The 26,605-nt window shown below is 34.6% G+C and overlaps 1 protein-coding gene across 1 annotated transcript in view; it reads right to left on the bottom strand.

Annotated features, from left to right (window-relative positions):
* The window catches only part of Dach2 (dachshund family transcription factor 2), a 542,498-nt gene that overhangs the window by 354,574 nt on the left and 161,319 nt on the right, over positions 1–26,605 (bottom strand). Inside the window, exon 2 of the mRNA XM_042672182.1 lies at positions 24,982–25,020. Coding sequence (XP_042528116.1) covers positions 24,982–25,020 — 39 coding nt within the window. The remainder of the gene's footprint in view (positions 1–24,981; positions 25,021–26,605) is intronic.

The following is a 26,605-nucleotide window of genomic DNA, read 5'->3' as shown; positions in this document are numbered from 1 at the left end:
ATGTGTCTATTGGCCATCCTTCTTTCCTCTTCAGAGAAGTTTCTCTTTAAGTCTTTAGCCCACTTATTTATTAGGCAGTTGTTTCTTTGAGGACTTGTTATTGGGGGATTTAATTATTTGAGTTCCAAGTATATTTTAGATATGAGACCCTTGTCCATTGTATGGCTAGTAAAGATCTTCTCCCAGTGCGTGGGCTTCTATTGATCTTGCTAGCTATGTCCTTTGCCATGCAGAAGCTCTGCAATTTCATGCAACCCCATTTGTCCAACCTTTCTTTGATTTGTTGTGTTTCTGGGTCTCTATTAAGAAAATTTCAGCCTGTGCCAAGGAGACCTAGGGTTTCTCCTATTCCATCCTGTAATGTTTTCAGAGTGTCTGCTTTGACTCTGAGGTCTTTGATCCATTTGGAGTTGATTCTGGTGCAGGGTGATATATAAGGTTCTAGCTTTAGTTTTCTACAAGTAGTTAACCAATTTTGCCAGCAACATTTAGTGGAGAGGATGTCTTTCTTCCATGCTATTTTTTTAGCTCCCTTATTGAAGATTAGGTGGCTATAGGTCTGTAGGTTCATTTCTGGGTTTTCAATTCTATTCCATTGTGGAGGGCATGTGGACAAAAGGGAACTTTACTGCATTGTTGGTAGGAGTGTAAACTTGTTCAACCACTTTGGAAAGTAGTATGGAGGTTCCTCAAAAGACTCCACATAGAGCTCCCCTATGACCCAGCAATCCCACTTTTGGGCATTTACCAAAATGTTTACAAACAAGAACACACTAAAGCTACCAGCACGACTATGTTTATTGCAGTACTATTTACTATAGCTAAGATATGGAACCAACCCAGATGCCCCTTAGTAGATGAATGGATCAAGAAAATGTGGTATATATACACAATGGAATATATGCCTCCATCAAAAAGAATGACATTGCCCCATTTGTTAGGAAATGGAAAGTCTTGGAAAAAATTATATTAAGTGAAGTAAGCCAGGCCCAAAGAAACATAGGTCCCATGGTTTCCCTTATTAGCAATATCTAGTATATGTCTGAGTCAAGCAGAAAAGGTCAGATAAGGTAATGTTAGGGAAATGAACTCTAAGATATTTATTCAAATGTTTTTTTTCGTTTTTCTTCATGTGATTGTTCCTAACACATTTATAAGATTATTTCTTTGTTGCTTTGTATATCCCTCCCCCACAGTATAACCCATGCTTTCACTGTATTTAATGTTAGTATAATTTGTGGAGGTGTAGGGGAAAAGCAAGGAGGATGGGGGGGGCAGGGGGAGGATGGGAAGGGATGGGAAGGGGAAACAAAGGAGAAGGCTACAATGCTTGATAAGAAATGTACTCATTATCTTGCCCATGTAATTGTAACCCCTCTGTACAGTATTTTCACGATAAAAAGTAAAATTTAAAAAATCCTAAAAAAAAAGAAATATACTCATTATCTTGCCCATGTAATTGTAACCCCTCTGTACAGTATTTTCACAATTAAAAAAAAAAAGAAAATGAACTTTACAACTTTGAGGGGGAGGGAAGGGGAGGATAGGAGGGGATGGGAAGGGGAAACAAAGGAGGAGGCTACAGTGCTTGATAAGAAATGTACTCATCTTGCCCATGTAATTGTAACCCCTCTGTACAGTAGTATTTTCACAATAAAAAAGAAGAAAAAAAAGAAAAAAATTTATATGATGATGAAGTTACATTGATTTTTTTAGCCCTTAATTCTTACCTATTGTGAGGTTGTCAACCAAATAATTGATAGGTATTTATTGAGCAATACGGTTTATCTCTTTCAGCTACTTTTGGGCCAGCTAAATGTCACTGCTTGCTGACGTATGTTCCTATGCTGTTTTTGCCTATTTATAAAGAAGCCAAATAACTCCACCTTTGTCCTTCCTTGAAGTTATTGTCAACCTAATGTACATTTGCCTACTACATAATCAGATCTAATACATTCTCAGGTATCTATAATAGCTTGATTAAATGTACACATTAACTAAAGCTACTGAACACTTGGAAATGTTCTGCTTTTATGAGATTACAGTGAAATTGTGCAGAAGGAAGCACTGTAATATATTAGAAATTATTTCTTCCAAATGGGATTCACATAGTCATTGGATGCTATATGTGAGAGATCATCATTATAAATTAGACACTATACTCATGTACCATTTCAGTTAGGATTCATGTATAATACTTCCCTCTCAACAAAATATATTCCTAAGATGTATACTTAGATGTACAATTGAATTTAGTGGCACATCAGTAGAAAGAGAACTTGTCTATATAAAATAAATTACGAATATAAAATGCTTGCCAAAAGACAGAGCTCCTTATTAAATCACTGAATCATAGTAAACTCTGTGTGTGTCCAAAAGTCAGAAAAGAATGTCTCAGGCTGAAGTTAATGTAACAAGATTCTCTAGACGTCCTTGGGCTGTATTTTTCAAACTTGGTTCAGAACCTCTCACCTCCATTCTCCTTTCTATCCTGAATCTTGTTATTTTTTATTTATTTATTTTTTTGTCAGTTGTGGGGCCTAAACTCTGGGCCTGGGCACTGTCCCTCAGTTCTTCAGCTCACGTCTAGTGCTCTACCACTTGAGCCACAGCACCATTTCCAGCTTTTTATGCTTATGTGGTGCTGAGGAATTGAACCCAGGGCCTCATGCATGCAAGGCAAGCACTCTACCACAGAGCCACCTACCCAGCCTCCTCTATCTTGTATCTCAAGAGAAGCCAGAAGAAACATACATTCTTATAAATTCATGGGTAGTAGTTATGACCCTTTTTATCATCTCTATGATACTTCATGACATTTTTAACACATCTGTTTTATTCAATATTTTGGCATTAAAAATAAATACATTCTTTCATAGCTTACAAACAACTGCTCTTTAAGTAATAGTTAACAGATTGAATGCATTAGAATTTTCCAAAAAAATACTCTGTCAGGAAACCTTTCCTATAATAATTATACTTGACTAGCACTAATTAAATATATTTTAAATTATTCAAATTACTTAGCACTTACTCAATTTAAAATGTTTTGTTCTATTTCATAAAACATAATTGATGTCCTTTGAAAATATTAGGAGTATTAATGAATGAGTACACTAATTTTAAGAGATGATGATCACATCTCTGTGCATCACTCCCTAATAGTAATAATAATGATGACCACTAATTATTACAGGTGAATATTTGTTTAGCACTTATTACATGTCAGAAAAAGGTGGATAAGATATTTTCATACCTATAAGGAACTTGCAACATCATAGATATTATAAAGCAAATATCTATGCAATGGTAGTATTTAGGAAATAAGTGAAAAGTGCCAAAAATATACATGCTACAAGAGGTGCAGAGTAAGAAAGTAATCATTACTCCCCTGACTAATCACAAAAAACTTCACGGAAAAGGTGGCAGAGATATATGGAATAAACAGAGACTAAGAAAGGAAGGTAATTATATTCAAAACAATAGAAACAGAAATAGTAGAAATAATAATAACAGTTATCAATGACTGCTAACAATAGATTGTTAACAATAGAATAAGTGGTTTTGTTTTTGCTCTGTTTTCATTTTTTGCCTTCTCACATTTGTGAAAATACTGTACAGAGGGGTTACAATTACATGGGCAAGATAATGAGTACGTTTCTTATCAAGCATTGTAGCTTCCTCCTTTGTTTCCCCTTATTAGTATCAAATAGTTGTACAAGGGGATTAATCCTTTTGTCACAGTCCACATCAAATCAGTGACAAACCTGTGAGAATTCTCACTTTGGGATCCCTCTCAGATTCACTTCTTCATTGCTATAACCTTTTGATATCATCATCTTAGCTCTCACTTTTTTTTAGCTTGGACTCCATGCTCTCCTCCAATCTTCATATTTAAGAAGTATTTATTGTCTCAAACAAGTTAACAAATGAAAATAGGAAGGAGGGCAAAATAGAGTTTTTGTACTCTAAAATTCTACCTATAAGCATATATGGAAAAATCAATCAATTAAGAGGATGAAGGGCAGGAGTGTAAGGGGAAAGGAAGTAGAAGTATGTTCCAAGGACACAGAACATTAATAAACTCCCTAAAATAAAAGGGAAAATACACCAGAGTGGTTGAACTCAAAAAGGAAGGCAAAAGAGGGAGAAAATAGTTTGAGATGAGATTGGCTACGTCTTTTTACAAAAATTTCTCCTTATAAAAGGAGAAAAAAGAAGACAAAGTAGCTTTGAGATGAGATTGCCAATGGTGGATAAGGATTAAATCTTTACAGCGAAATACTCTTCACTCTCCAATCTCAGCACTATTGTTATGTTTGGTCAATCAATTCTTTGTTTTGGAGATGGCTGCTTTATGCATTACAGGGTGATATTAATTATAGTGGCATTCATGGCTGTTATTCACTAGATGCTAGAAGTACTGCTTCACAAAAGGTGCTAAACATAAATACATGCAAATAATGCCTAATGAGAACCACAAGCGTAGGACCTTGAAAACACTGTTAAAATATTTGAACTTTTCTAAGAGCCAGATAATCATAACAGCATTGTGGAAGGAAGACTAATTTTTATGACCAGTCAAGAATGAAGATAGATAAGTGAAGTAATTATGCAATATCTAAATGTTGTTCTTACTATTTCCCAGTGCTACCATTCTGGCTTAAATGGGAGAGATTTCTGTAATGCCTCCATCACTAACTATAATTATTTTTAACTCTGTGGCTCACTATGCTCTTAAAACCTTGAGTTCAACTTTTCTAACAATTCAAATGTCCTCCAAATTCACTTAAGTTCTGGCTTCCAATATACCTTCTTTCTGACCTTTTACCATGTACAAACCATTTCAAACTATTTGTCTTTCCTAACTACTAGCTTGAATTCATAACCTAAAAATCTATATATAATGAAGCATCACACATTCTTAATTTAGTACCTAAGGCTAATTTGGGAGGTGGATTCATATTTACAATTAGTATATCTACCAATCAAACTCATAAGAAACACAAACAGTTTACATCTCATACATTTTCCAGATTATGGAGGAAAATTTATAGCCAAGAACAGGTATTTTGATTTAATTAAAATTCAAACATTATTTACCAAAATGAATAATGTTTGTGCTCTTTACCTAACCAATTCCAATACAAATATATCACAGAAGAAAATATGAAAATAAGATTAGAATAAGAATATATTAGTTACTAAAATGGCTATATATTATATGAAAATGCTGAAGTAATGTCTAATTTTCAGTATAGGAAATAAAATGCAATATTGCAGTCATGTTTTATTACGATTTTTTCACCTTCTAGCAGAAGATTTGGAATCAAAATTAACATCATTTCTTATATTAACTGCGGTATATTATTATATTAATTGATAGCTTGATTCCAAATGTTAATATCAAAATTACAAATTACATTGTCAAGGCTCCTAAGTTGAAGAGTCTTCATTGGAATTGTAAGAAATATATAAAATATATAATACAATATTGATATATACATAAAAAACCCAAGTAGCAGAATGGCCTGATATCCTATCTTATATAATTGGTGTATGTAACCCTCCAAAGGAAATGTGGATTACAAATTTTTATTATATCCAAATCTTAACAAATAAAAAAATAATTGATTGGAAAATTATTTACAGACATTTTCTGAAATCTCATCTATAAAAGCTAGATAGTTTTAGTATATATGTTATGTTGTTCTCATAACACTTAAATCAAGTAGTTTCTGTATTTTATATTAATTTTCTCCGACTGTTGATAATTCTACATCTTCTTATAAATCATTGTCCAAAGTTATTGGAAAGGACGTTAATATAAGTAAAATAATATTGTATATTGTTTTGGGTGAATGACATAAGTGGCTGAATAATAAAAGAATGTTTTCAGACATCAAAATATAAAATAATTTCTTTTTTTGATATATTAGTAGTAAAACCAAGTCAGGAGATTTGTTTTTTTAATTTTTTTCAGGTAATAAACATGTTTACTAATTCAGCAAAGATTGTTTTATACCAGGTTGCCAGCTTTCACTTTATCAGATGATTCTGAGATTCTTGTCAACTCATCAACCCTGTGTTAAACACAGTCTAATAGATTAAGATATTGAGTAGACCTTCTTGTATGAAATGTTGGAAACTTTTCATTGGAGCTCACAAGGCCCTGATCTAAAAGTAACCATGGGGTGCCAGTGATGAAAGACTTTGTTACCATGGTGTCATCTCATAAATCATCAATTATTGTCTCTTATTATGAAGGTGACAGCCACATACTGTCAAAAAGGGATCTGCATTTTTGTCTAGTTTTAAGATTTTTTTCCTAGACATCATTTGCTTTGTAAAAGAAATGTCATGACAACCATAGAACACTTAAGCTTGTTATTGAGTACTAAGGCATTCATTTGGACGTTGTCAGCTTGGCATTTCAACATCCCAATCTTTTTTGCATTATTCAGTACTTTATCTCAACAGTTCATAAATACATTTCTAAGCATATGTTTATAGCACCATAAAGTAAACCCAACACAAGCAATGGAACATTTCTGTTGCTATGACAACCTAAACTGATCAATTTACTGTCACTATTTTTTTAAAAAGGCACTCTCCTGTGGCCGTAAATACTAATTACAAACGCAAGCCATTTGCTAACATGCTCAGCTTACAGATTAAAGCAGTTCATGCCTAATTTATCATTTAATGTGTCCTCCCACATTTGTAGTGCGGTACAGAATGAATAATGACTTCACTTGTTTACAACATCTCCAACTTAATTTAACTAATTATTTTTCCAGTTGCTGGAATTTAGTTGTGCTGCTGTGAATTCAGTAAACTTAATAGATTTGTAAGACACAAGGAAAGTTCTTCAATTTCTGGATTAAGGTTGGAAGGTTTGCTTAAAACTTCTTATAACGGCTCCTTTAAAAGAAGGCAGCTATATTTGAACTAGGAAAGTTACAAAATGTTTGAGAATATACATGAAAAGTCATATCCAGTTCAGGCCAATTAAATACAGAACTAAAGTATTTCATTAAAACCGGAAGAGAACAATATGGTAAAAGTAAAGCTGATACAGCAATTGAGTTGTGTAAGTCTGAAAAAAGGCTAGTTTCACAGGGGAAAAATAAATCTATTAGATAGTCATACTGCATGAAATCTAATAATAAACAATTGCTTCCTTACCCATATACATTGTTTATACAAGTCCTAAAGTCTATACTTCCATTTTTTGCGGCAGAGATAGAGAGGATAGGAAATGTACTCATTACCCTACTCATGTAACTGTAACCCCTCTGTACAGTATTTTTACAATAAAAATGTATATTAAAAAATAGAGGAGACCAGAGAAAGATGGCAGAGGAGAAGCTGGAGGCTAAACAAGCTCTCGCATAGAAACCAGTTTTAGTGTTCCAGTGAACAGTCCAAGGCTAGAGAATCACACCAAGTGTGCCATCACAGTACAGAGAGTTTGGCCAGAGAGGGAAAATCCAGGCAGCACGGTCAAGGAGACAGATCTGAGCACATGCCAGTAGCCACAGCTATGGCGGCTGTGGTGGTGGCCATGGCCACCATACCAACAGGGAAAGTCCAGGACAAAGACAAAGGAGCCAGACATGGCATGTGAGTGAACGCTACCAGCAAGAACTGACAAGGAGCACAAATCTTCATACTGCTGATCTCAGACCAGGGATGGCCCAGGAGCCAAGAGCCTAGTGTGAGTAGGACCCAGGCATCCTCACTCCTCATGGAGTCATGGTGGAAAGGCAATTCCTCCCCCACAACTGGAGAAGATTTCCATCTTTGATACTGAAAAACGCCAGACAAAGCAGCTAGCTCCAACCCAGGCCTTGGAAGAAAACAATTGGAGCCATTAGCAGGTCACTGGAAACTGACCTGACCTGCCAGGGTAAGCTCCACCCAGGGGAAAGACACCTCGCCCAGGTAGAGAAAGCTCAGCCCACAGAGGAGTGACTGTCTTCACTGGGTAAACAGAGCCAGAGGCTGCCCCTCTCCATGGAAGCCTAAACAATTGAAATTCAGTAAAAATAAACCCTGAGAATGGCTCCAGGCTGGGCTCTGTGAGTGTCTCAGGAGCTAGCCTCTCAGGGAAAAGCTACTGTTTGCTGATATGGCTCAACCCTACACAGAACCTAGCCTCATCACAGCACCTCCAAACTAGAGGAAACAGCCATCTCCCTCTTTTGTAATACTCAGAGCAGATCTCCCTTCCACTGAACTAGTCTGGGAGGAGGATCACAAAGTCCTGGGTAAGGCAGACCTCTCTGCCTGCTTAAACAAACCAACTTAAGAAGCAAATCAAGCCACAGGAAACCAAAAACCACAAGCAGACAAGAGACTCCACCAAGGGATTCTTTATGGACACAGGGAAGATACAAGATCTTCCCCCTCCCCTCAAAAAAATCAAAGAACTCTTTATTTCTACCTACTTTTAATTACTATTTTTTAATTATTTTCTATTTTTTTCTTTTTTCGTTCAAGGAGTGATTTTCTGTGTGTATGCTTTTGTTAAATCTCTTTTGACCTTTTGGTCCTTTTTTGTCTTTTTCTTTTCCTATTTTTTTTGTTTTCTCTTTCCTTTTTGCCCCAGATATATACCCGTCATTGATTATTAGACCTTATCCCTCATTGTGTACATGCTTAATCAAAAAACTATTGCTTAATTCACAACCTCTTAGGTTTAACTTCTTTAATAGAAGTATTATTTCTTTATACCTATATAACTTTCAAGTATTCCAGTTTTAAGAATTTTATTTTTTATTTTTCATTTTTCATTTTTATCTTTCCCCTCCTCTCATTCTATCTCAAAATTATTTCTTATCTCAAAATTATTTCCTTATAGTTAAATAGTTTTTAAGTGTTTTATTTTTTAAATTTAAATTTTTCTTTTTCCATTTTTTCTGGTGTTCTTTTTTTTATCCCTCTCCTATCATTCTGTTTTATCCTTTTCCCTCTCTGAGATTAGGACTTGGTTAAATTCACTCCTCTTTTACCTTTCTACATCCCTCTAATCCTACTTTTCCCTACAATTCTCCCTAAACTTAATAATTTCTGGTTTGCTGAATCCCTCTTAGATGTTCTTAGCCCATTAATCCATAGTAGTTTGATGTTGAATAGATTGTATCTGTTGAACTAGATTGTATCTGCAGCCATTTTGACTGTGCAACTCAGGATTCTGGTTGATGCTTGCCTTAAAATAGTGTTCTAGCACAAAATTGGTGTTACTTTCATACCAAATGGGCAGAACAAGCCAGAGAAACACAAGAAAAATGACAAGTTCGGGAATCTCAGCTCCCACTCAGGATAAACAGACAACAGAACAGTTAATGAATAATCTAGAGGAGAGTTCCCAAAAAGCTCTCCAAACACTACTGGTAAACATGGTGAATGAAGATTGAAAACCTGCAAAGGACTCAGTGTGAACGTGATAGGGAGCAAGACTAAGCAAAACAAAGACTAATATAGGAACATCATGAGCATGTTGAGGCTAACCAAAAATTACTACATGAATCTCATGAGCTTGAGGAAGATACTCAAAGATTGAGTGAACAGGCTGAGAACAGTCAAAGAGAAATACAGGAATTGCATGAGGGTGAGGAAGTGAATCAAAGAGTAATACAGGAATTGCATGAGCAAGATGAGAATAGGCAAAGATCAACAGAGGCATTCATGGAATCCAAAAGCAGACCACTGAAAGAACTCAGGGAGACCACAAAGGGAATGCTGAATAGAGCCCTTCAGAAGGAAAAGGAGTCCAAGGATACCATAACGAATCAACTAAGTGATTTGAGAATAAACATTGAACACCAAATTAAAGAAGTAAAGAAGTTCATACAAGATCTAAAACAAAGCTCCAACAAAGAACTTGAGGTCATCAAAGCTGACCAATTAGAAGAACAGGAAATAAATAACAAAGTAGAAAGTCTAGACAGTAGGTTAAACCACGCAGAAGATCCAATCTTGGGGATTGAAGACAGCCTAGATATTATAGAGAAAGAACATACAAATATCCAAGAAAATTCCAAGAAATATGATAGATCTATTCAACATTTGGGAGAAACCATCAGAAGGCCTAATTTGAGGATAATGGTACACATGTAGAGGAGCACCTAGTGACAAACGTTAATGGTCTAGGAGATTTATTTAATTGGATCCTAGCAGAGAACTTCCCAAACATGCAAAAAGATAGGCCTATTCAGATACAAGAAGCTTTTAGAATGCCAAATACACCAAACCAGAATGTCCCACCGTCACATTACAATCTGCACAGGATCAATTCAGACCAAGGAAAGGATCCATAAATCTGTCAAGGAGAAAAGATCACTTATAAAGAGAAACCAATTAAAATCACCTAAGATTTCTCAGCAGAGACAATTAAAGCAAGAAGAGCCTGGAATTATGTATGACACATCCTAACGACAAACTGCTGTCAACCTAGAATACTGTACCCAGCTAAACTCTCCTTCATAACAGAAGGTCAAATAAAAACTTTCCATAACAAAGAAAAACTGAAACAATATATTTCCACCAAACCAGCCCTACAAAAGATACTTAAAGATGTCCTATGCTTAGAAAACCAACAAGACCACAATAAAGGCCAAGAAATGGCACCCAAACTAAGAATCCAAAAACTATAGGAAGAACCCACTTGTCACAGCCCCCAAGAAGGTGGATAACATGGGAGGAACTACTAAACACCTCTCAGTCCTAACTCTCAACATTAATGGACTTACCTCTCCAATTAAATGACATAGACTGTCTAGTTGGATTAAAAAGCAAGATCCTTCTATTTCCTGCCTTCAAGAGTCTCACCTTGCCCATAAAAAACAAACATATTCTGAAAGTAAAGGTCTGGAATAAAATCTACCAAGCAAACAGCTCTCATAAAGACAGGGAGTTGCAATCCTAATATCAGATAAAATAGATTTTAAATTACAATTAGTGAGAAGAAATAAAGAAGGTTGGTACATACTAATTAAGGGATCTCTCCTTCAGGAAGGTATTACAATTCTAAATATCTATTCACCAAACAACGGAGCACCAAAATTCAACAAAGAAACACTACTTTCCCTCAAATCCCACATAGATCCAAAGACATTAATTGTTGGGGACTTTAACACATTACTATCTCCACTAGATAGATCAATTCAGCAAAAACCCAGTGGAGAAACGGCAGATCTAAACAACTGCATAGATCAACTAGATTTAACAGACATCTACCGAATAGTTCACCCAGCAGCATTTTACTCAGCAGCACACGGAACATTTTCCAAAATAGACCACAATTCAGGTCACAAAGTAAACTTGTCCAAATTCAGAAACATTGAAATTATTACCTGCATTCTCTCTGACCACAAGGTAATAAAATTAGAACTCAACACCAAAAGCCACCAAAGAAAGCCCTGTAACAAATGGAGACTGAACAACACTGTTGAATCACCAGTGAGTCGTGGAACAGATTAGAAAGGAAATTCCAATATTCATGATATTCAACAAAAATGAACACACAAGTTACCAGCTCCTCTGGAACACAGCAAAGGCATTACTCAGACGCAAGTTTATAGCTCTGCGTTCCTACATCAACAAATTGGAGAAATCTGAAACCAACAATTTAATGAGATATCTAAACCTCGTTGAAAAAGAGCAGCAAGATAAACCCTAATCCAGTAGACAGAAAGTAATAATAAAAATTAAATCAGAATTAAACTAATTACAATACAAAAAAACATACAAACTATCAACAAACCAAAGAGTTGGCTCTTCGAAAAATTTATCAAAGTTGACAGAGCCTTAGCAAATCTTATCAGAAAAAGAAGAGAACACACCCAAATAAACAAACTCAGAGATGAGAATGGAAACATCACCATAGCAACAACCAAGATTTAGAATATTATAAAGGAATAGTTCTCAAACCTTTCTGCTAATAAGTTTTGAGAACCTGGAAGAAATGGACGATTTCTTAGCAAATGTCGACATGCCGAAACTAAACCAAGATGAGTTAAACCATCTTAACAGGCCCATATCAAGCACTGAAATAGAAACAGCAATAAGAGACCACGCATCTAAGAAAAGCCAAGGACCAGCTGGATTCACAGGAGAATTCTGCAAGACCTTCAAGGCAGAGCTCACACCAATACTCCTCCAAATCTTCAATGAAATTTAAAGAGAAAGTTCAGTACCAAACTCTTTCTATGAAGCCATCATAGAACCAGGCAGGGACTCATCAAAGAAAGAGACCTAAAGGCACATTTCTTTGATGAACATTAATGCAAAACTTCTAAACAAAAATTGGCCAATTGACTTCAACAATTCATCCAAAAAACCATACACTATGATCAAACAGATTGCATTTCAAGGATGCAAACCTGCTTCAATATATGCAAAGTAATTAATATTATACATCACAACAACAAGAGCAAGGATAAGAACCACATGGTTATCTCAATAGATCCAGAAAAAGCATTTGACAAGATCCAACAACGCTTTATGGTGAAGGCTCTGGAAAAACTAGGAATCTATGGAACATTCCTCAATACAATAAAGGCTGTATATGACAAAACTACAGCCAGCATTATACTCAATGGTGAAAAACTAAAGCCATTTCCTCTTAACTCAGGAATGAGACAAGGATGTGCACTCTCACCACTTCTCTTCAATCTAGTATTAGAATGCCTAGTTACAGGAATAAGACAAGATGCAAACATAAAGGGGATCTAAATAGGGAAAGATGAAGCAAAACTCTCTCTCTTTGCAGATGACATAATCTTGTATTTAAAGAATCCCACAGACACCACTCCCCAATTACTCTAGCTGATTCGAAACTTTGGCAAAGTAGCAAGGTATAAAATTAACCCTACTAAGGATCGTGGCTGAAATCAGGAAAGCAAGTCCATTCCTAATAGCCTCACAAAAAAATAAACTACCTAGAAATTAACTAAAGAAGTGAAGGACCTCTATGATGAAAACTTCAAAAACCTGAAAAAGGAAGTCCAAACAGAACTGAGAAAGTGGAAAAGCCTCCCATGCTCTGGGATTGGAAGGATCAACATCGTGAAAACGGTGATACTTACCAAGCTTATCTACAAATTCAATGTGATACATATCAATATTCCAACCTCACTCTTCAAGACAATAGAAGAGGCAATCCAAAAATTCATATGGAACAGTAAAACACCCCGAATAACAAAAATTATCCTTAACAGAAAGAACAGTGCTGGAGGAATATCAATACCAAATTTCAAACTCTACCACAAAGCCATAATAATCAAAACAGCTTGGTACTGGCACAAGAACAGACCTCAGGGCCAATGGAATAGAATTGACAACCCAGAAATGAACCCACAGACCTATAACCACCTAATCTAAAATAAGGAAAACTAGAATGGAAGAAAGACAGCCTCTTCAGTAAATGGTGCTGGCAAAATTGGTTAATCACTTGTAGAAAACTAAAGCTAGATCCTTAAATATCACCTTGCACCAGAATCAACTCCAAATGGATCAAAGACCTCGGACTCAAAGCAGCCACCCTGAAAACATTACAGGATGGGTAGGAGAAACCCTAGGTCTCCTTGGCACAGGCTGAAATTTTCTTAATAGAGACCCAGAAACAACAAATCAATAAAAGGTTGGACAAATGGACTTGCATGAAGCTGCAGCGCTTCAGCTAGGCAAAGGACATAGCTATCAAGATCAATAGAAAGCCCACAGATTGGGAGAAAATCTTCACTAGCCATACAACGGACAAGGGTCTCATATCTAAAATATACATGGAACTCAAAAACTTAAATCCCCCAACAACAAATCCTCATAGAAACAACTGCCCAATAAATAAGTGAGCTAAAGACTTAAAGAGAAACTTCTCTAAAGAGAAAATAAGAATGGCCAGTAGACACATGAAGAAATGCTCAACCTCTCTAGCCATAAAAGAAATGCAAATGAAAAAATCCTTGAGATTCCACCTCACCCCAGTTAGAATGGCTAGAATCATGAACTCTGATAACAATAGATGCTGCAGGGGATGTGGACAAAAGGGAACCCTACTGCATTGTTGGTGTGAGTGTAAACTTGTTCAACCACTTTGGAAAGTAATAAGGAGGTTCCTCAAATACTCCACATAGAGTTCCCCTATGACCCAGCAATCCCACTTCTGGGAATTTACCCAAATGATCATAAACAAGACCATACTAAAGATACCAGCAGAACTATGTTTATTGCAGCATTATTTACCATAGCTAAGATATGGAACCAACCCAGATGCCCCTCAGTAGATGAATGGATCAAGAAAATGTGGAATATATACACAATGGAATTCTATGCCTCCATCAAAAATAGTGACATTGCCCCATTTGTTAGGAAATGGAAAGACTTGTAAACAATCATATTAAGTGAAGTAAGCCAGGTTCAAAGAAACCTAGGTCCCATGGTTTCCCTTATTTGCAATAACCTTCATATATCTGAGACAAACAGAAAAGGTCAAATAAGAGAAATAAACCCCAATATAAGGTCACAAGTGGTTTTTTTTTTCTTTCTTGCTATTGTTTCTAACATATTTATAAAGTACCACGTAATTTTTTTTTGTTGCTTTGTATGTCTCTCCCCCACGTTATTACCCCTGTTTTCACTGTATTTGATGTTGGTATAATTTGGGGAGTGGAAGGGAAAAAACAATTGTTTAAATAGGGATACAGGTTGACCCACTGTAACAATGAGAAGTACAAGATACTATGTTGAAAAACAAACTTTACCATTTTGGCAGGAGGAATTGGGGCAGGGAAGGGGAGGAATGTAATTGTGGAGATGGGAGAGAAGGGATGGCAAGGGGGAAACAAAGGAGGAGGCAACAATGTTTGATAAGAAATGTACTCATTACCTTGCTCATGTGATTGTAACCTCTCTGTACAGTATTTTAACAATAAAAACATTAAAAAATAATAAAAAAATATTTTAACAGAAATGTCTGGGTGTGGTAGCACAAGTCTATCATCTTAACTATGAAATGTATTTTATAATCCATTCCAGGCCAGCCTGGACAAAAGTAAGGTGTCTATCTCACAAAAACAAGAGCAAAAAGAGCTGTGGGTATGGCTAACAAGTATGAAGCTCTGAGCTCAAATCTCAGTACAGTATGTATTCCCCCCAAAAGAAAGAGAACAAAAGGTATTTCCAGATTAAGTGATTTGTCTGTGGTCTTAGAGGTAATGGATGATACAATATGTGGTAAAACTTGAGACTTTTGGCCACAAAATCAAGACTCCAGCCACTATAAAAGCATTTGGAAATGTGTTTCCTATAATAGAACAACAGTAAACCTTCTATGTACTATCTTCACTTAGAGAGTCTCAGAGCAAATTTATAAGACTCTGAGGAGCCCTGCAGTAAAACCTCTTCATTTATCTTTATGTTAAGCTTTTATTTTCCACATTAATTTGACCCCAGAATCCTCTCTGAGGGAAAAATGAATTCATGAGGACTCAAGTACTAATGATTAACTCATTTATTTGGATCAGTGTAAGGGAGCACATTGCACGAAGGACATGCATATTGGAGAATTGAATAGTATTGTTTCAAATCGGTTTATTACAATGCATGACTGTAAAAGACTGTGAGGTTTCTTGCCCTTTCCTTTTGCTGTTGGTTGTGGAGCATCAACTCAAGCCTGGGTGCTGTCTCAGAGACTCTTTGGGCTTAAGGCTAGCGCTCTACCACTTGAGCCACAGCGCCAACTTCTAGTTTTTGAGTGGTTCATTGGAGATAAGGGTCTCATAGGCATTTTCTGCCCTGGCTGGCTTAGAACCTTGATCCTCAGATCTCAGCCTCCTAAGTAGCTAGGATTACCACCATGAGCCATTGTTGCCAAGCTTGCCCTTTTCTTACTAGCTATTATGAGAATGCTGGACACAGATATATGTGTTAAGACAATGAGGCATATGTACATCATAAACATGATAGAAAATTCAGGACACCAACAAGAAAATTAAGTTGAGATAGTTTTACAAGCCTCTTTCTTATCCACTATGTATTAATAAGATCAAAAACTGTCCAAAACCCTCCTTGGTGAAATAGCTGACCATAGACCTAGAGGATTTTATAGTGTAAGAAAGTATAGAAACACACAAATAAATCTACATTATTGGTATCATGTAAAACAATGGCACATAGAAACCAAATGAAAGAACTCTCAACTGCCAAAGATGGAAGAATTTTTTTTAAATAAAATAAATATTGTTGGGGTAATCATGGTTCAGTTGTAGCTAGCAAAAGTTCTTAAGTTCAAACCAAAGTACAGCCAACAACACCAAGAACAATAAATCAATAATCATCATCATCATCATAAACATTACCATATTGGATTATAACCAATGTATAAAATAAATGCCTGATTCTGTACTGATAAAAATGATTAAATAAGTCAATGGAGAAGAGCTCAATTTTCCATGCAGAAAAATTTCAAATTATTTTGCATGTAGTGATGGCCTTCCAGAAATTCCCAAAGAGAAGAGCATACTACAGAAATGAAAGATAATTACCAAGCAACTTTGCTGTGAAGAAACTTGACAACCACTACATAAGCTAAATGGTCAAGGTCAACCTCAAGAGTAACAAGTTATCATGATAGTATATACCCTTGACATGATGTGAAGAAAATGGCAATTTACCTCTATGATCTTCCTCCTACAGAATACAACTTGAAATTAGTAATTATAAAAGCACTAGACAAACCTCAATGAAGAAAATTCTACAAATATCTGACTGGAATGCCTCAAAAATAAGAAAGAAAACAACTTCAAAGGAGGTGTAAACAGATGTGTCAAATAACTGTAATGTGCTATCCTACATCCTACCAAAGGTAAAGGTCACTAAGGAAAAACTGAGGAAGGCTGACTAAATCCATACTTCAGTTAATAATGGTATATCAGTATTGGTTCCTTAATTGTAACCAATTGATCTGCTAATTTTAAGATATTAACAACAGAGGAAACTAGATACGGTGATGTGAGACATCTCCGAACAGTCATTACAATGGTCCTCTGTAAATCTGTAGCTGTCCTAAAATAGGATGATTATTTTCAATTTTTTAAAACATGTTGGGGTATTTGTGAAATTTATGTAATCAATCTCAATAAAAACTATTAAAAAAAAAAAAAGAAAACCAGGATGGGGTGAGAGGTGAGCACACCCTTAGCATCCATGAAGCTTCAGGTTTAGTCTCCAGAATCTCTCTCACACACACAGACACAGACACACACACACACACACACACACACACACACAGACACACACACACACACACACACACACACACACACACACACACGGCCTCAGCAACCTTTGTATCAAGTCCATTGTATTAAAAACTATCTTATCCTTACATTAATTTTGAAGAGGGATAGCTGGACAAATAAAGACTAGAGGCAATTTGTTTTCAATTCTGTTAAAACAGTTAGACTAATTTTAAATGGACTTTTTAAAGCAGGTATTCTAAATCCTTCCGTATAATGTTTTGAATGTTTTAAGTATATGCTTTATTGCCAAGTGCAATTCATGACAAAAATAAAAACCAATATCCTCTTTAGAGTTTGTGTGTCAGATAAATCAATGTATGATTTAATAGGTATTTGTAAATCTTACCACACAGAGAATGTAATAACAAGACTTTGTAATTTAAGCTAATTTCATTTTAAATAATCATGACAATATAGGTCTGTTAACCAAGTATATTATTACAGTAATGTATTGTTTGGTTACACTAGTTTAAAAAAAGGGTCTTAATGAAGATCAAAGAATAATTTATTTATATATTTGATTAAAAATATTTGCTACAGAAAGACTCTTGTGATGATAAATGAGTTCAAAATGCTTTTTAAACTCTCCCAATTACAAACATGGCTATTTTTATTAACATGAAATAACAATTTATATGTTTTAATAGTTTTTACCCATTTTTAAAATACTGGGATACTGTATATATCAGATGGGCCATCAATGTTTTCATGAATTATTAATAACATATCACTAACATCAACCTATTGATTCAGCTACACTCGGCATTTTTAATGATTTTCACTTTTTGAAGTATTTTTCTATGAATCTATTTTGTTTACTTTTCCTTTCTGAATGGTCAAAATGATTTAAAAAAAAAAAAATCTCCAAATGGTAATCTAAAGTAGCAGCATAACTTTGGTGTGCTTACAAACTGGGAAGGGAAGAAAACTTTGAGGAAGCAAATTCTTCATATTGAAAACTCTGTTACCTAAAACAGAAAGCTAAGATGTCCTTAGGGTACTTCACATTTATCTGCAGGACTTTAGAATAGGTTGCCATGGAACATAATTCCTTCAAGGACTACAAATCAATGAATGGCCATTTTGACATAATAGTTCCATTTCTTAACATTATTTTGTATCATTCATCAAGATGTATTACAAACCATATCAATTTAAGGACAATGCCTTTCTTTTTCAAATGCATTCATACTGGGTCTTAGAATCAACTCCATGTTAGCAACTAATTAGTTACACTCACAAACTTTTCAGAATAGGGCTATACAATTTTAGAAAATGTCACTACTCTCTTTGTAAATTAATGATATGTTCCCCATCGTACAATAATAGGTAGTTATCAGCACTTCCTCTTTATCCTATCTCTGTCATTTAGTTAAAACTACCCTGCAACCTTCAGAGAAATTCATGGTTTGCCACCCCATTCCCTTTATGGATATTTTAGCATGGCCTTCATTTTCACATCACTTAGGCAATTCCTCAGAGTTTTAAAGAAAGTACAGACTTCACCTGAACATTAAAACTCTTCCACTTCACAAAAGGCTATTTCATTCTAGAAATCCACTTTGCTTTCCTTTTGAAAGAAACACACAGCCTGAGACCTGATGTACTGCATCTCGCATTATCAAATATAACATGCAGAACATTCCATTATTATGCTACACATGGCAAAGAAATTTTAGTATTCACAGGATTATGGTAATTAAGTCTTCCTTCACTTTGGGTGATGTGACACTTGCTTGACTATAATGTCACTCCACTTAAAGTCTGTGTAAACAACATTATCTTAGTCACTCTGCATTACATTTCCAACTGTGAGCAAAATTACAAGGTCAGAGTGGACAAGAATGTAGGTAATCCCAAGAAAACATCATGTAAATGACTTGTTCAAGGTTCAAACCAGGTGTTTAAAAAAAATAGTAAAAAGGAATATTTCCTACAGAAGTACTATAGGATTATTACCTAGATGGCATTTGTTGTAAGGTGCATAGCTATTCTTAGAGTCAGTAATAAAGAAAAAGATGTCCATGATTTGGATGTTTTGTAGATAAAAGTTAACAAATACTGTTTGCCAAGACTTCATTCAAACTAACACATGTGTGTACACTTAGTAGTAGTACACGGAATTCAATTTGTTTTGGAAAGGAAGAATGATCAATATGTTAAATATACATACTATTGTTTTCAAAATGTAGGTAGGTGATAAGCATTTTTTAAAATATTGAGTAACTAGAATATTCATGTTTTGAATGAGTGTTGTCTTGCCAATTGTATTGTCAGTCACTTAGTGAACATTATCCAAGAATTCGTGTCTTCAAAATGCTCTGACATATCTTTGTGCCTCCCTTAAAATTTGGAAATACCATGTGTTTTAAATTATCTGTTTTTTTGTGAAAAAGTGGATAGCCTGATTAAATTTCCACACTATAAAGTAAGTCTTGTCTGAAAAAAATATGTGTCCTTCCTAGAGAGAAAATATCTGTGTGCATGTACATATGTGTAAATATGTGTATATGTATGGTATATGTGAAAGTAAGAGTAACTCTGAGCATTTAAATATTAAATTCATTTGTAACTGATTTCCTTTCTAGTTAAAGCTCTTGCAGTATTAGGTTTGTAAATCTACATTCTTTCCAGCACACATCAAGTATAATTAACCCTGAAAGCTCTGTTTCTCTCAGGGTAATAATTCAGATTTCTAAGTAAAAGTCTCTTTAAAATGAGAAATACAATCAGCACCGTATCTAAAAGAAACATACAATATAAGAAATAGTCAACCACCGAATCCTCCTTCCATTTTTGTTATGTACAACACCATAAACACACTGCTGAAATCACACATTAAGTGCACTGAAATTCTGTAATATTCTCTTCACCAAATAAGAAACTTGCATAAAATGCATTAGAAAGTAGAAAGTAAAGGCAAATCCATAGCAAATAATGGCTGTACAGTAATTTCATTACATTCCATGATTTGTAATACAATGTTTAAGATGGGGAAAAGATGAAGATGGATTCAAAATACTGTAGTGTTACTGTCTAGTCCTTAAAATACTGAGATATTAGTCCATGTTCTCTCTAACCATCCACCCCTAACTGTGCTTCAGGAATAAGGAGAAACAGAAAGATAAATAAGTCAGGATTTGTGGTCTAAATTGAGGCAAAGAGTGTTACAACAGTATGCACAAACAGACAAAATGTAATTTTCTTATTAGGATTGGTGCACAATAAGTATAGTTTCAATAAAAATTTCAATAAACATCTATGCTGCCAACAATGGAGGCAAATGAAAATTATTTTATAATACTGGTAGGAGATATTAAAACAACTTAGAGATATCAAAACAAACTTGGAGAGCAGTTTGGCAATAACTATTAAAGTAGGAGATGTGCATACTCACAAACCAAAATCTTCACTTTTAGGTTTATATTCTAGGTCAGTTCTACCAGATACAAGACTGTGTTCTGTTTTTATGGTTTTGGTTTTTTTTGAGTGGGACAAACCTAAATGTCTGTAAACACATGACAGAATAATCAAACTGCAGTAAATTGATACTCACAAATTCTATAATCAATAATTTTAAGTGAATAAACTAGACATATAAATATCAATGTAAATGAATTTCAAAATACAATGTATACATAATTTAAAAAGTATAATACATCATCATACAATTTACATTAATTGGGGAAAGTAAGGGACTTTGAACTCACAGTCTCAAACTTGCTGTGCTCTACCACTTGAGACATGCCCTTATTATTGAGACAGGATCTTGAAAATGCTCCAAGACCAGACTCAGACCGTGATCTTCCTATGTCTGCTTCCCATGTAATTGAGATTACAGGTATAAACCAATATAACTAGCAAATTTAGAAGAATTCTTTAGAATCAATTACAAATACAGTATAATGTTTGCATATAAAACATACTTTTTATTTTTATATTAAAGAGACTACATCAAAGGTAAGACATTATTACTTGCGATGAAAGGTACAACAGAAAGGACATTATTATTAGTTATATCATTAATACTATACAGGAGCAGTTTGGTTAAAATTAAGCTCTGAATGACCTTTTCATGCTTTATTTCAACTGTGTCATAATTACTCTTCCTAATTTTAATACTATCAAAATAATGATATCTATGATGATGTCAAAAGTCACCTCAGAATAAAATTGTCATATGTATTTCCTGATAGTGGAAAATGGCACTATAAATAGATATGTATGCACAGAAATATGAACATACATGTATGTGACTGACTACAATTGATAAATATGAAATGATGTTTTAGACATAAGACTGAGTCTAGTTCCCTACAAGTCTAAAGCACATACAATTTGAAATTTGATTCCACTCTCATGCTCATGCTGATATCAGTAGGCTGTACCTTCTTGGACAAATCACTCAACACTCTGTCTCATTATCATTATCTATAAAACAAAGACCCTAAAAGCACCTTCAGTTATTTAGTGGACTAAGCATGACAAGTGACCTCAGATTATGTTTAATAAATGTTAAGTATTCTATTATGGCACAAAAAAGATCTGTTTATTACTAAAAATTTTACATTGAATTACCTTATTTATATCTACCCTGGTTAAATTTTACTTAGTAGGTTTAATTAATTTGAATGCTATATTTAAACTTCTTTCATTCTTATAACAAATTACTTGTGATCATCTAGAAAAGGAAGCACCATGTAGACAAATTTAAGTAAAAATCAACTATTTTGCCCATAGTCACATATAATGACTCAACAATGACTCTTCTTTAATATGGGTCTTTGTAAAATCTTCTCTTATAATAGTTTGTCAACAAATACCTTTCTAATCCATTCAGAATTTAATATTTATACTCTTTTTTTCCTTCTATCCTTTTTATCTTTTAAAGTTCAGTTTCTCATGAGAAATGACAACCATAATTTATTACTCTAAGGACTTATAGTGCTAATTATAGAGGTCATTAAAGCAGAGTTACTAGTGACTGTCAGCGTCCGGGCAGTGTCTTCCTTTTTCTTTCCTTTTATTTTCTAGAAAGACTGAAATTGGAATTGTTTCCTTTTAAGACAAATGTGCTTTTGAATTGCCAGTGATGAAAGAGGTATGCAGATGTCAAAAGCATTGTAGCACAGTGGGATTATGTGCTAAATTCCAGGTCAGGACAGAAAAACAAGCAAAGTCTGAAATCGGTTAAACGGTACCTTAAAAAAAAACTCAGATGACCATCCTGTTTTATCTTTGCCAATGTGTATCAAATGTTCAAACAAAGTTTTGTTATGCTAACTACTTATATTTCTCGTATTTCTTATTTTAAACATTTGTAAAAATAAAGGAATTTCAGCTAGATGGTTTGGGAATTGTTTAAAGGCAAGCCAATTTAAAATAAAACAACACATGCCATACACATGCCTTTCTTTCTATTAAAGCAAACAAAATTGGGCTTTAAATAAAAAGCTTAATTATAGTACGTGGCAAAAATATGCTTAAATATTCTCCTTTGGGCATAGCAGTAATGATCTGTTTCATATTGTAACTCATTGATACACAGGAAAGCAAAAAGTTCATAATTCTATACTAATTTTCAAACTGCTTTAAGAGGAAAATAAGTTCTATGCAATTAAAACATCATGAGGTGCGTAACCACCATTTTGAGTAGCAGAAGAATAATTTATAAGCATTCCACTTATTTTTTATTTACTTTTTATTTAAATTTTCCATCATCACAGCTTTAGGTGTGTTTACAATAAACTGTGATTTCTTTTGGTAATAGTAATAGCTTGAGAGTTTATAGTTTAGAGCAGAGATTGCCAAGTGACAGCCTATGGGCTGGATTCAGAACCCAGATGGTTCTCTCTTTGTTTGGCTGGTTTCTTTTGTTTTCTCTGCACAGTATTGATTATTTTTAGCAAGTTATCTATGAACATTTACAAATTGGAGAATTCCATATAAAATTCAACATTCTCAGAGTTCCTTAAAATGTAAGACAACACTGAACCTAAATTCCAACATAGGAGCAATGTACCGTGTGTGTACACATTCTAGTTAACCATAGTCCTTACTAGTTCCTGTTACCAGACATGCTTCCAAAGACATTAGTGTTTGCAAACCTGGTTTCTGTGTAATTTATATGAGTAACTTAATGCATATACTTAAAAAAACTGTCCATTGTTTTTCTCATATTTCATTAAACATAAGTTCTATGTATATATTTAATGTGTGTTTTGATAACCCAGAAATGGATCTATTATAGCTATAATCTGCTGTTCCATTTTAATTAGAGAGGAGCTGGCATAGATTTGCATGTCATTTTACATGAAAAATAAAATTAAAAGCCAAGTTCAGACCTGAATCCAATGGCATTCATACAAAATCAGAAATACAATATCCAAACCTAAACCCAAACCCCAATCCATCATTTTCAGTTCAAATCATTCCCTGATAAAGTCTACTCAGCTCTAGTCTCCCCAGCATTGATATCACAGTTACATACAAAGTTTGGCCCTTAAGGAGGTACATCCACTACTTCAGGTTGCTCAGGTATTATTTAGTGTGCATGACATTGAAATCAATGTCTAGTTTTAAGAGAGAAAATGTCCCAGATAATAGAAACACTATGATTTCCATTTTCTATATTGAAAATGCAAGCTAAATCACATAGCATAGTCTCTATCTTACTTAAAGTCTTATGGAACTTTTCTTGTAGAAAAATATAGACAGAACCAGCATTAAGGGCAAAAACCTTACTCAGAAGTGATTTAACATAAGAAAGCTATGTGGGGATGATTAAAGGGTACACTAGTTCCAGGCAATAGGAAAACATACTTAGGAACCCAGGCTTCTTCCCCGTTGTTTTGGAGTGAACTATTCACTGTTTCCCCATTACAAACTGACAGGTAGGAAGTCCAAAGTAAGGTGAAATCTCAAGACTGCAACTGATCTGACATTTCCATAGATGTTTAGGATGTTTCAAATGTAAACCATGATGTCCATATATTTTTTAAATATGAGGAAGCAAAGAAATTTCAAAATATTTTAGATCTACTTACTTGCCTACAAAATGCTCCTGTGCCTGAGGATTAGACCAACTTGGATTAGTAACTCTAGTTTCTTCCATTTGTTGCTATAGCACACTTAATAGCCTGTGCAGCCTGCAAAAGTGAATGTACCTTCCTAAGCATCCACACCAAGGGGTGGGAGGCCATCTCAATTATCTTCCCATAATTTTACATGACATAAGTGTCATGGTTTTTATGCCAATGATTCTCAATCAACCCCCATCAATTTACACTCTTTTTTCTAACTTCTACTTTACTAAACCAGAAAGCAGTTGTTCCCTGTGGCTATGAGTCATCTCCCCACTCTATTACCCTGGCAACAATTCCAAAGTAATGGAAACAACCAATAGTTAAAACAGTGAAACTATAGAGTACCCAGTACACTACAACCCTCAAATAGAAGAACTAGTACTAATTACGTTTTAATTTCATTTTGTTTATTATCATTAACAAAAGATTAAGCAAGATGGCACATTTTCTGCTAAAACATGTAAATGGCTCCCCTTTCTTACAACAGCAAATATATTCTAGGGAGGAAAATTGTGGAAGTTGGGCAGAATCTGTACAGGTTCCAGGACATTCCCAGAAAGTTGATTTTTAAAAAATAAATACATAAATACCTGTTAACAGCTTGTTTTCTTGTCATTTGCCTCTTCCTTCTAAAAGGAGAGTGTAGCAAAAAATAAATAAAACTGGTTAATTGAGAGTTTTGGTTAGTGAACTTCCAATTAATCGTCTTTATTTTATTTCACAAAAAAAGCTTCTTAAATACTGCAGAAATTTTAGATAGATAACACACAATGAAATACCAGCAGGGAAGAGACAAAGAAGATAGCAAAGCCTGAATTCCTATCAGATAGTGTTTTAATGTATGGATACTGTTATATTTCCGGCCTAATCCCCATTCAGTAAGGAATAATGTGAAATGTCATGTGATTTAAGGCTTTTCTCTAAATGAAAGCAAGGAAATAGGTTATAGATTTCTGTTGAACAAAATGGCCTCGGGTCGTAACAATTCCCCCAAAAAACGATTCAACAATATTGTCTTTTCCTTTTCTCTCAGGGGCCTTTCTTCCCATTCCATTGGGTATTCCAATACCTTGGAGGGGGATAAAACTTCTCATTTTTTCTCATTTTTCATTTGACTAATTTCCCAAACAGAGAGCCATTAATCATACAGCTCCTTATTTATATCTAGAACAATACTGAACTATCCTATATCTTCCCCATAAGGGTTACACATTCACACACACACACACACACACACACACACACACACACACACACACACACACACACACACACACCCAGAATTATACACACAAAAATTTCAACACATATGAAAGAGATCAATCAAAACCCACAAAATCAGCTTGTTCAATAAAACAACCATTCTTTCCAGTTGTGTAGTCAATACAGTGTTCTCAGAGTAACAAAATGTAAACTGAGTGTTTAAAAAATTAGAACTAGCCAGGTGTCTATAGCACCACCTAAATCTTAGCTGTTCAGGGGGCTGAGATTTGAAGATTGTGGTTCAAAGCCAAGCGGGTCAGAAAAGTTTGTGAGACGCTTATCTCCAATAAACTACCACTAAAATCCAGAATTGGAGCTCTGTACACGTGGAAAAGCACTAGGCTTGATCAATAGAAGCTTGGGGACAGCCTCCAGGCCCTTGTTCAAGCACAAGGATCAGCATGCACACTATATATATGAACTATAATGTGGCTTTTTGAGTCTTGATACATTTCTAAATATAAATAAAATAACAATGTTCTATAACTCTCACTGAAAATATACATATATTTTCTTACAATGACTTTTTTGTTATGATTCATGTTTGTTTATTATTTTTTATTTTTGTTTGGTTTTGAAGCACAACCACCTCCCTGCTTCAAAGGTCTAGAGAAAGGACTCTAAATAAATAACAAATTCAAACATATCTTAGGGGTGTTGGGAAAAGAAAGTAGGAGGAAAAGTGACCCATTTTTAACAGTTTTTAGCTCTGTTACTGTCAGAAATATTTGATTTGGGCATACATATGACTCATTCAGTCTCTTTGAATGAGTATATTATACTCATAAATGCCAAATAAACGTTTCCTATGATACAGGCTCCATAGACTACCTGAACTTACATTGTGAAATTACTGACTTCTGAAATATTGTGATTAATACTCTGATAAATATATAAAAGCCCATGATTTAACTGTCTTTTCATTAAAGACTTAAAAAGTTCTTAGAAAAT

The sequence above is a fragment of the Dipodomys spectabilis genome, unplaced genomic scaffold (genome assembly GCF_019054845.1).
Source record: "Dipodomys spectabilis isolate Male_0828 unplaced genomic scaffold, ASM1905484v1 ptg000673l, whole genome shotgun sequence".
NCBI lineage: Eukaryota > Metazoa > Chordata > Mammalia > Rodentia > Heteromyidae > Dipodomys > Dipodomys spectabilis.
This window is presented reverse-complemented; position numbering and strand designations above follow the sequence as displayed.